At 38.2% G+C, this 12539-nt stretch overlaps 1 protein-coding gene across 3 annotated transcripts in view; it reads left to right on the plus strand.

Annotated features, from left to right (window-relative positions):
• CSNK1D (casein kinase 1 delta) overlaps positions 1–12539 on the plus strand; it is a 65482-nt gene that overhangs the window by 7351 nt on the left and 45592 nt on the right. For all 3 annotated transcript variants that reach the window (XM_044000347.1, XM_044000348.1, XM_044000346.1), the window contains exon 2: positions 1783–1893. In XM_044000347.1, coding sequence (XP_043856282.1) covers positions 1783–1893 — 111 coding nt within the window. The remainder of the gene's footprint in view (positions 1–1782; positions 1894–12539) is intronic.

Below are 12539 nucleotides of genomic sequence, written 5' to 3' on the forward strand. Positions count from 1 at the left end.
GTTCAGGCAGATGAGGCACGACTTTAAGTGTTTCTCGTACATGACTAAGTTACAAGACATCTGGATTGTCAGAGGGGTAATTTTTCTTGCAACCCAGATTATTGTTAGGAGTACCCTTCCTCTTAGGGGCTCAAAGATTCAAGGAGGAATGTGGTATTTTGTCTGAAACTATTCAGTAGGGCAGAGTCACTAGCAGTACTAAGTAGTTATTCCAGGACTCTACTGAACTCTGTGGGCTGCTCTAGGCATTGGCTGCTCTTATCCTATGGTCTTTTAGACTTATGTAGCCTATGAGGAAAAGAACATGAATGTTATGTTCTGCTCCTTCATCCATTCCTATTTTCAAAGGCTGGTTGAGTATAAAGCTTTGGGTTATAGGCTAATTTGTGCTTGTTTTGTGAATAATTTTAACATTTGGGTATCAGTACCTTGTTGTGGTAGTATAAGGCCAGATGTGAGTATTCTCTTTTGGAATGGAACGGAGATTTCAATTTTCATTTTTAGATAAAATAAATCTGATTCCATTCCCCAACTTGATGACAATTATATTGATTGTATAGTGTGACATTGACAAAAGTGGACAAAAGGTTGTTGTTTTGATCATGTCTGACTCTATGACCCCATTTGGGGTTTTCTTTGCAAAGAGAGGTTTGCCTTTTCCTTTTCCAGTTTATTACAGATGAAGAAACTGAGGCAAACAGGGTTAAGTGACTTGTCTAGGGTCACACAGATAGGAAATGTCTGAGCTCATATTTGAACTCAGGGGGATTCGTCTTCCTGACTTCAAGCCTAGCACTCTATCCACTGTACCACCTAGCTGTCCCCTGGACAAAAGGTGCTTTTGCCCTATTTGAGAGGCTCCTACCCCCCCCCCCCCCTTACATACAGATTTTATGCTACTGATTGCTTTACAGACACTTGGGATTTTTTCCCCATAAAAATTCAAGGTTTGCACTAGCGTTAGGTATTTGTACTCTTGCCTAGCCTTCCTTGTGGCCAGTAGCATGTTTTCAGGGTTCCTGGTAGAGGTTCAAGATGCTGTCATTATCCATAAAACAGGCTTCAGACTTATTTGGAAATTGAACTGAGCATTATGATCAGAACATCCCTGACATTTTGACATTTGGCATGTGCTGTTAGATTCCAGGGTGATCAATTTCAGGTTGTCTGGATAGATCAGTGAAAATTTAACCTTACTGCTTTTAAAAAATGGTTCTAAATACAAACATGCTTGTCCTCTTTGTAGGAAGGACAGTATTGTTAAATGAAGTAGCATGTAGAGGACATAGTCACAATATTCTTGTAACTACTAGAAAAAAAGTCTTAGTTGGCTGGCTAAAGAACAGTCAAAAAAGAAAAAGATGTCACATGGCTTAATGTTTCTAATAAATACCTGAATGGGTCACAAGGAAGAGGAGTTTTTATTGTTTTTGGAAAACTTTATCTTTTTTAAACCAGATCTGAAAGTCTTTAAAAGTAATACAAATTTCTTTCTTTTTTTCTTTCTTTCTTTTTTTTTTTGGTGAGGCAATTGGGGTTAAGTGACTTGCCCAGGGTCACACAGCTAGTAATTAAGTGTCAAGCATCTGAGGCCAGATTTGAACTCAGGTACTCCTGACTCCAGGGCCAGTGCTCTATCCACTGTGTCACCTAGCTGCCACTACAAATTTCTATAATTTAGAATTTTAAAAAAACCCTCAGTTGACAGAAATTAGCAAGAAATGACCTCTCTTAGTAGGTTGAACTCAGGCAACTAATATTTATAACTCTTTTTCCCACTAGGTACTGACATTGCTGCAGGAGAAGAAGTTGCCATCAAGCTCGAATGTGTCAAAACCAAACACCCTCAGCTCCATATTGAGAGCAAAATCTACAAAATGATGCAGGGAGGAGGTATGACCAAACACAATGAAAAGTAAAATTGAACTTTTATGTCAGGGCATTTTCCCATAGGCTCTAGAGTTAAGCTTTGGGATGAGGAAGTAGAAAGTCCCAAGATAAAATTCTTTTTAAATTAAATTAAATTAATTTTTTTTGTGGACGATAAAATTTAACTTTTTTTTCCTACCCTGTATTTTTATTGGGGAGATCTCCAGATACAACATAAAAAATATTGTACTAAAAGGCAAGAAACTTGAGTAATAGTCCCCAATCTTTTGTTAACTATGTGATCTTGTACAAATCATTTAGCCTTTCTTGGGTATCAGTTTCCTTATTCTATTATTCCTTTCTCTCTCTCTCTCTCTCTCTCTCTCTCTCTCTCTTTTTTTTTTTTTTTTGCAGGGCAATGAGAGTTAAGTGACTTGCCCAGGGTCACACAGCTAGTAAGTGTCAAGTGTCTGAGGTCAGATTTGAACTCAGGTCCTCCTGAATCCAGGGCTGGTGCTTTATCCACTGTACCACGTAGCTACCCCCTCTTAACATTTTATGAAATTACCAAGCTACTTCAGTTTCCTTTGTACCTGGATTACTGTGAAAAATCAGCATATTGTTCTTTCATTAAGCATTTATTAAGTGCCTATTTTGTGCCAAACACTGGCTACACAGACAGAAATAAAATTGCCCTTACCCTCAAGGATCTAACATTTTATTGCTGAAGATGACATAATAAAAGGAAAATTTGGGGCGAAAGCAATAATAGTTTAGGAATATCAGGAAAGGTCCTATGGGAAGTAGCATTTGAGCTGAGTTTTCAAGGAAATAAAGTATACTAAGAATGAGGAGAGATTGTATTGCAGTCATGACAGTAGAGCCTTTAACACATAGATGGGACATAGGATGTTGTATGTGAAGGTAGTTTGGCAATACTGAAGAGTACATGAAAGAGTAATTTATAAGCCTGGAAGGTTAGTTGGAGCCAGATTGTAAAAGAATTTAATTGCCAAACAGAGTAGTTTACATTTGATTCTAAAAGTAATAAGTAGCTGTTGGAGATTTTGAGCAGTGTAGTAACATGGTTACTACTGTGCTTTAGAAATATTGCTTTGGTAGCTGTAAGGAGAATGGATTGGAGAGTAGGGAGACTTGAGGCAGGAAGACCAATTAGGAAGCTGTTGAAATATAGTGCAAACTTAATGTAATGAGAGCCTAAAGTAGAATAGTGGCTGTGTGAGTGGAGAGAACAGATAGATGAAAGATGCTGTAAATTTGGCAACTGAGTAGGTATGTAAGGTTTGGGGAAATGAGTTGCAAATGACTCAAGTTCCAAATCTGGGAGACTGTGGAGAATGTTTGGTGCCCTTGAAGAAAATTGGGAAGTGGAAAAAGTGGTTTGTGTGGAAGAGGAAGAAGTCAATGTGTTATGTTTTGGACAGAAAACATGCAGGTGGAAATGTCCATTAGGTAGCAGGTGCTTAGGGGTTGTAGAGAACAATTAGGATTGAATATATAGGTCTCAAAGCCATATGCATAGAAGTGATCATTTAACCCATGGAGGTTAATAGAGTCACCTAGAGAGAGTAGAAAGAAGAGGGCCTTGGACACAGCGTTTGGGATCTACCCACAGGATAAATGATAGAAAAGATGAACCATTACAAAGGAGAGAGAGAAAGGAGTAGTCTGACATGTTGAAAAAGAACCAAGAAAGTATAGTGTCACAAAAACCCAGATGGAGAGAATCCAGGGAGGGAGTAGACAGCAGTGCGAGGTCAAAAAAAAAAATGAGAGATCATTGGTGACTTTAGAGAAAACAGTTGTGATGAGATCTGAAGCCAATGTTGAGTAGTAGGAGGGGTTTGGCTAGGAAAGGGAGGAGATAGAAGATAACAGCTTGTGGAGGTTTGGTCACCTGAAAAGCCTAGAATGTGTTTTGTAAACAATAGGGTGGTGATCCCGTAGATGGGGAAGAGATTAAAGAGGGAGAATGATTGTAGTGACCAACTGAAGGGGATGGCATCCAGAGCATAAAAGGGGGCGTTGGCTTTGATGGGAAGGGCCTTGCAAAGAGAATGTGGGATGCGAAGGGAAAAAGAATTAGTAGTCTTAATTTTCTGTTAAGTTTGAGGTAAGGTCTTGAGCTGAAAAGGTCAGGACCTAGGCCAGTTTTTTGAGAAGAGAAAGTTTAGAATAGCCTCTTTTGGAAGTGTCATAGGTAATCAGTTAGGCAAGAATAAAAGGATTGCTTTGCTGTAGTGAGGACCCAGTTGAAATTAGGTAACATTTCTTGAGAGCTCAGTCAGTATAGTAGCTTCCTCAAGCAACACATGAGCTGGAACATGTGAGTGGGAGCCAAGGAGGTAGATGGTGGGAGTGCTTTGGGGCATGGCAAGTCATGAACAGGAAAAAGAGGGCAAGGGATTAGAGAGAAGAGGACAGAGTAGGAAGATGACAGACAATGCTTAAATGTGGGGTCAGAATTGAGAAGGGAGGAAAGTCCAGGGCAGGGGTGTTGGCATGGGAGAATACTGACAAGTGGAGAAACTGGAGATCACATGAACAATAAACTTTTACCGTGGCAGCCTGGCATGTAGAATTCTAGAACTTTCCATGCCTACTTCAAAACTTTTTGTGGGAGTTGTTACCTGCTAAATTATGTTATACTCACTCCTTTTCTCAGACTATCATTTTCCTGCTAAGAAAACATCAGTGTCTCTCTTGCCCATATGATTAAAAAAAAAAAACAAAACCTAAATTCTCAGGTAGAATTTTATGTTTGTTTTGTTTGCGGGTCAATGAGGGTCAAGTGACCTACCCAGGGTCACACAGCCAGCAAGTATCAAGTGTCCAAGGCCGGATCTGAACCCAGGTCCTCTTGAATCCAAGACCAGTGCCCCATCCACTGCGCCACCTTGCTTTCCCCCATATCTAGAATTTTAAGCCCTTTATAATATAGCTCGAACTTACTTTAAGGGGAGGGGGTGTCATCCTGAGTGCAGTCTGGAGAGGAATGAGACATGGCTGCTCTGAGTCCCTTCCAGAAATGGAGATTCTTGGAAGAGCTATCCACCTAGGGAAAAAGGCTAAGGGCCAAATGGTAGAAGATAATCCCAGTGTATGAACTCCAGGGTTGGAATGAGGTTGCAGGATGAAGAGCTAGGACATAATAGAGAAGGAAATTCAGAGTATAGCCTGGAGAAGAATGAGACATGAGGTTCAATTGAGTATGTAACAGTGATCACTAGTGGACCAGTGGTAGAACAATGGCCAGCACCCTAAGGAGTATGTGGGTATATTTATCTAGTTACCTGACAAAAGTAATTCTTGTGAAGTACCAATCTCGGCAAGGACTGAATGAAACCTCAAATGAGCATTGTTTCTTTTAGGAGAAATCTTTTAGATGGAAGTAACCACTATTCAAATATGATTTTTGTGCTTTTCGTTGTCCATCCAAGTTTTGGGGGTGGAGAGTGAGACATTCCTAATACTTTGCTGAAGCTGAAATTGACTTATTCTAATCTTAAAATGCAGTGCCTGTAATCAAATGAGAAGTTAAGAAGTTAGAATCAATTGATGCTTCACTCTTTTGATGACTAGGCTAGAAAATTTTGTAATGTAAATAAATCATCAAGCATTTCAAGACTTCTAATAATGTTATATTTTGATAGTAAATTTGTGTGGAATAAACAGGAATGTTTTAACATAAAATTAGCCTGCTTTTACAATATCTTTAACATAAAATCTTATAATGCCCCAATACCATTTGACACCCCTTGTCTCTTAGCTAGTTGAATTAATGTTTCTTTTGCCTAAAAAGCCATGTCTTGAGTTAATTCCCATTCATGCCATTATAGTTTCTTTCTTTCTTTTTTTGGGGGGGGCAGGGCAGTGGGGGTTAAGTGACTTGCCCAGGGTCACACAGCTAGTGTCAAGTGTCTGAGGTCAGATTTGAACTCAGGTCTGCCTGAATCCAGGGCCTGCACTTTATCCACTGTGCCACCTAGCTGCCCCCAGGGTTGATATTCTTTATTCTGAAATTACAACTACAGAATGACTTGATGGCTGAGTGTGTTCAAATGATAAAAGGTTAAAAAAGCTATTCTAAGCCTAGGAGATGCATAGACAGCTAAGCTGACTATCGCTCTAAACAGAGTTCTTAATCTTTTTTGAGCCTTGGTTGCCTTTTCTAATCTGGTAAAGCACCTTCTTACCTCTTCTCAGAATAATGGTTTTAAGTACATAAAATAAAATATATAGGATTAGGAAAGGAAACAAATTATGTTATGATAGTCATCTCTTTTTTTTTTTTAAGTTCCCATAGCTCCTGAAATATACCTTTGGACCCCAGTTGAAGAACCTCTGTTCTAAACAGATGGTTTTTTAGCTAAGAAGACAAAGGATTACTTGGCCTTGGGAAACTTTAAAATTCAGTTTACATTTTCTCTTTAGGATTATTGAAAGCCAAACAGGATTCCAGAGGGCTGAGAGATACGTACTGGAAATTGATAGCTTTACTTCTCTTTTTTCTGGCTTTTTTTTTTTTCTTAACTCAGAGCCACTGCTTTGTTTCTTAAGTTGACAACCAAAGCATTTTGGGTCCACTATAAATTTAATTGGGCTCACCTTGGCCCTCATCCTAGTAATATGTTCCTTTTACTCATCTATAATTCTCCATCCTACTCCCCAGAGGCTGTCCTAAACCTTTTCTCAAGTTTTTCTTACTACTCCCTTCCACCTCTCAGTTAAATGCTTTACAGAAACTACTTACCATGAGCTTCCTCTTCTCAAAACCTCTTGATACCATCCTCTTCTCCCTTACTCCAATATCTGATAAAAAGTTTTGTTTTCTTACAAAGGCCAACCCTGCTACTTATAATGCTTGATCTCACACACACACACACACACACACACACACACACACACACACACACACACACACACACACCATTTCTCTCTAATCTTTGATCTCTCCCTTATCTCCTGGGTCCTTCCTTACTTCCTGAAAAATATTCCTGTCTCACCCATTCTGAAAGGAAAAAAAAAGCCTCACAGAACTCTCAAAGCTATCATTCTGTATCTCTCCTTTCAAGGCTAAACTTCTAGAAAAAGCTGTTTAGAACCATTGCCTCCACTTCCTCTTCTCATTAACTTCTCAAACCTTTGTAATCTAGCCTGATCATCTGAAACCGCTCCCCCAAATTATCTACAATCTCTTCTTGTTTGCTAAACTTAATGGCTTTTTCTCAGTCCTCCTTCTCAGCCTCTGCAGCATTTGACATTGTTGACCACTCTCCCCTCCTTTATTATTCAGTTCTTTGAGCCACTCTTTCACCTTCATGACCCCATTGGTGGTTTTCTTGGCAAAGATACCAGAGTGGTTTGCCATTTCCTTCTCCAGTGAATCCGTTTTTGTCAGGCACTAAGGTTAAGTGACTTGTCTAGGGTCATGCAGCTAGGGGAGTGTCTGGAAGAGGCTGGATTTGAGCTTGTCTTCCTGACTCCAGGTGCAGTGCTTTTATCCACTGAGCCACCAGCTGCCTCTTTCCTCTGGGTTTTTGTGACACTGCTCTCATTTGGTTCTCTTTCAGTTTGCTTGACTGCTTTTCTTTCAGTCTCTTTTCTTGGCTTTTCATCCATATCATTCCATTAACTATGGGTATGTCCCAGCCTTCTGTCCTGTCCCTTTTATTCTCTTTCTGTAGTCTCTCATTTGGTGACCTTAGTTCTCCTGGACTTTTTATCATCTCTATGCTAATGACTCCCAAGTCTGTCTATACTACCCTAATCTAGCCTTTCTCTTGAACTTCAGTCACATATTTTGAATTGTCCGTTAGATATATCAAACTCGAAGTACCTTAGGCACCTCTACATGCACCTTTCTTCCTAACTTCGCATTTTCTGTCTTGGTACCACCATTTTTCCAGTAAGCCTGGTTTACAGCCTTACACATCATCCTTAATTCCTTACCCTACATGTCCTACCAGTTGCCAGATTTTATCTCTACAAACAAATTATCTTTCACATTTGACCCCTTGTTTTTATTCATACAGGTACTATCCTTAGTTTAAGACCTTATTATTTCTTCTTGACTGTTTTTCTTGCCTCAAGTTTCTTCCTTTCCAACCCATCTCCACACAGTCGCTAAAGTGATTGATTTTTCCAAATTGCAAGTCTGACCATGTCATTCCCATACTCAGTAAACCCTAATGGCTCCCCATTGCCTCTCGTTTATCTTTTGAAGCCAAGCTGTGCTTTCACCCTTTGTTTCCGTCCTCATTGTACCTAACATCACACACTCCCCCTTCAATAGACATTCTCCTCAATATAGTCAAATTGGCCTTTTCTCTGTTCCTTCCATTATTGCCTTTGTGCTCTAGACGTAGAATGCTCTTCTACCTGACCTCTTCTTAGAAATTTTTTCCCCTTAAAACTCCTCTCAACACATTCTATAAACTTTTCCTGATCTCCCCATATATACACACTCAACAACAAAATTTACATGTTTTATTCTGTGTGAACTTTTATATGTATTGTCTCTCCTAGTAGAATGTAAGTTGTTTGAGGACAGAGCCTTTTATTTTTGTCTTTGTATTTCTAACAGCTAACATGCAATGCTTAATAAATGCCTGACATAGTAAGAGCTTAATAAAATAAAATGCATCTCTTTGACTTCACTGCTGCTTCAAAGACACCTGAGTGGGTACTTGAAGGCTGTTAATAGTTTTGGCTGGGTGTGCCAGAATAATGAAAACAGAACTACTGTAGTATTGAGAGATAATTTCAGCCGAAATTATCATGCCCATAAAGATACCATAATTGAATCCCATAACATGTGTTCAATCAGTATTGATTCTTTCTTTGGAGGTACTTCATTAAGTCCTTTGGGATTGTCTTGGATCATTTATTGCTGAGAATAGTTAAGTCATTCACAGTTCTTCATCAAACAGTATTGCTGTTACTGGGTACAACCTTCTGGTTCTATTTACTTCACCATTCCACGTAAGTCTTCCTAGGTTTTTCTGAAATCATCCTAACTGTCATTTCTTAGAGCTTAGTAATATTCTATTACAATCATATATTACAGTTTGTTTAGCCATTCCCCAATTGATGAGCACCCCTTTGATTTCCAATTCTTAGCCACCATGAAAAGAGCCGCTATAAATATTTTTGTACAAAATAGGTCCTTTTCTCTTTTCTAGGTTTCTTTGGGATGTAAACCTAGCAGGAGTCACATGTATTAATATTCTGTATTCTTGTTGCAATACTGAAGCTAAATTCTATAAGCAAAAAGTATATTGGACCTGGGATTTTATCTACCATTTTAAACTGTTGTAAGCTGCCAATTTTTGCTATCTAAGTAACCCAGTCTATTTCAGAACCAGCTGATGCAGGAAGATCACACTGTTGAAATGCCTTATAAAAGAGACAGCAGCTCTAGTTCTTAATTTTTCTCCTTATAGATGGAAGCCAAACCAAGGCACTTAGGTGATGTGGTATGGCTTCTTTGTCTAGGCATTACAAATGCCAAGTTCTGACTTCCTTTATACTTGTGCAGTACCCTTTATGAAGAAAGCAACTTCGGGGTAGGAGGAAACACAAAAGCCGAATGACCACATTCCTTTCTGTGTGGTTAGAGATACATTCATACATTTTCCTTGTTTTCAAGATCTTACTGTGAAGATTTCATTATGCTAATAATAGCTTCATCAGGTGTGTGTGTGGGGGGGGGTCTAGGTTAATCTTGTTCACCTTGATACTACAGGATTTTATTTTATTTATTTATTTTTTGACACTACAGGATTTTAAGCCTAATGTATCCAAATAGTACGATTAAAACTTTAAAAGTAGTTGTAACCTTTGGGTTATAAAGGATTGTGTTTATTCCAGTTTGCATTTTTATGGTGAAATAAAAGGAGAAACAATATAGCACATTAAAAATGCCAAACTGTAGGGGCAGCTAGGTGGCACAATGGATAGAGCACCTGACCTGAAGTCAGGAGTATCTGAGTTCAAATCTGGCTTCAGACATTTAACACTTACTGGCTATGTGACCCTGGGCAAGTCACTTAACCTCAATTGCCTCACTAAAAAAAAAAAAAATGCCAGACTGTAAATGATGGTTCCTCTACCCAGCATTTTATTTGTGAAAGGATTGCTAATAGAAGAGCATGGTGATTGCCCTACATGACATCATCCCTAACTTTCCTGTAATAGTCTAAAATGTAAGTTCATGAAACACAGCATAAGTAAATGAAAATTTAATATTGATGGAGCATCAAGGTGGCACATAGATAAAGTGGTGGCCTAGAGTCAGAAAGACTTTAAATCCTACCTCAAGATACTTGTTTAACCTACTTCATGGGACTCTTCTGAGAATCATATGAGGTAAAGCACTTATAGTTCCTGGAACATAGTAGGCACTTAATAAATGCTTATTCCCTTCCTTTTGCTGATGGAAGACTCAAATAGATATTAACCAAGTTTTAGACAGAACTGTGGTAGATTCTCAGACCATTAGACCTGGAAATTGAGTTCTGAGCATCTTTCTTAGATCATCTTTTTCTTTAATCCCAGAGCATTTTACTGGGTGACAGCATGCTAACTTTTAAAAAAAAATATTTCTATAGCTGTATTTCAATATAATTGGTTTCCTTATAACTGTATATTTTATTTCATGCATTTAATGACATCTTGAGAAGAGTTCCTTACATAGACTCCACCAGAATACCTAAGGGGTTCAAGATACAAGAATACAAAAAAAGTTAATAATCTTTAGTCTTAACATATACTGTGTCTGCTGAGAACATTTATTTTTCTATTGCTCCTTCCTTGGAAACCTGGATGTCTTCATTTTGAAAGACAAAGGTATTCGTTTAATTAAATCTTTGCTTTTTCTAAGGCATTAATTCATCTGCAGTGATTTTTATACAAAGTAAAATGTTGCATAAATGGGACTAAAGCATTATGGTAGAAATCACCTAAATTAGGCAATAGTTTGCTTGACCTTGAGGTCATCTTTGACTTAAACTCTTTTCTTTCATCTTTTGCATATCTAGTTATATCCATTTTTTTCCAGTAAAAATTTTCTTACATCCAGCTCCATGGCCATGCCACTATCCAAATTGTCTTTCACTTGGTCTCCATGGCTCTAGTACTTATTCTAACACAGATCACATTGCTGCCAAGTTAATTTTTCTAGAAACCACTTATGTCATGTCTCTCTCCTGTTTGAGAACCTATATATACTCATCATTGAATTATGTGACCCTCTTTTGCCTTCATTACCAGACTTTGCATAATCCAGGTCCATTCTTCTGTCCAGTTATAACTCCCTTTTCAGTAGAATGGGTCTCCTCTCTCTACACTGTTAGTTTAATCTAGAATGTCCTTTAGTCAGGAAGATAAAGGTTCAGTTCCCTCTTCCAACACTTTTTGGCCATGTAAATTACATAAATCTCTCTAAACCTCAGTTTCATCATTTATAAAACATGGATAACGTTTTTGGCACTTAATTCATAGAGTTGTTAAGGGCGATTCAAGTGAGAGACTTAATGTCCTTTTGCAATCATTATGATTATGTAAATACTTTAAATGTATATAGTATTTGCTATTTACAAATGGCTTTTATATGTGTGTTCTCATTTGATCTTCACAGACACTGTGAAATGGGTAAGACTGTTATCCCTACTTTTTTAGAAGGGGACTTAATAAAAGTCACTTAAGTACTCTTAATTTGGGGGGGGGGGGTGAGGCAATTAGTTAAGTGGCTTGCCCAGGGTCACACAGCTAGTAAGTGTCAAATGTCTGAGGCCGGATTTGAACTCAGGTCCTCCTGACTCCAGGACCAGTGCTCTATCCACTGTGCCACCTAACTGCCCCCTGAAGTCCCTCTTTTTCCAGGAAGCCTTTTTGTATTTTTTCTGTCCACGTTAATCTCTTAGTAGAATTTTTTTTAAACACTTAACTGTACCATTCACTCTGGTAACTAATTACATACTGTATTGTTTTTTCTAGTTTTCATGTATCTTGGTCTTTTCTACCCTGCTCTGTTAGAAGCTCTGTGAGGAGAGATCATGACTTTATACTACTTTTGCATCCTCCCTAAGAGTTTAATATACAAAATAGGTGCTCCATAAATTAGACTTGGATTAGATGGTGAAATGTTTCACAGGTAGAAACCACATATTTTTGAGGACTGGTGTCATGGAAAAACAAATATTTTTCAAAGAAAAATCGAAACTAAATGAATTTACGTAGAACATAGGTAAAATCAAAGACTGGATAGAAAACTTAAGGGTTTATGTTTATGCATGCAAATTTTAACTGGGAAGGTAAAACATCACTTAGGGAAAATGCATGAAAAAATTAGAAAACAACAGCACAATGTGTACAAGAATAAAAATTGAACTACTGAGGGGCACAGTGTACAAGTGTTAAGAGAGAAGTGGGAGTTAAATCTTTTTAGATCAATTACATGTGGAGCTGGACCTTGAATGAAAAGGGGGTGAGTTGGTAGAGAGATGGAAAGGAAGGCATTTGGGGTATCAGGAATTGGGTGTGTGCCATATAGTTCCACATGACTGAATTGTAGAGGCTAAATTGAGGAAGTTAAGAAATGGTACTGTGAAAGTTTGGAAAAGGCAAGCCTTTGGAGCTAGACAAAA

This window comes from Dromiciops gliroides, chromosome 4 (genome assembly GCF_019393635.1).
Source record: "Dromiciops gliroides isolate mDroGli1 chromosome 4, mDroGli1.pri, whole genome shotgun sequence".
Classification (NCBI taxonomy): domain Eukaryota; kingdom Metazoa; phylum Chordata; class Mammalia; order Microbiotheria; family Microbiotheriidae; genus Dromiciops; species Dromiciops gliroides.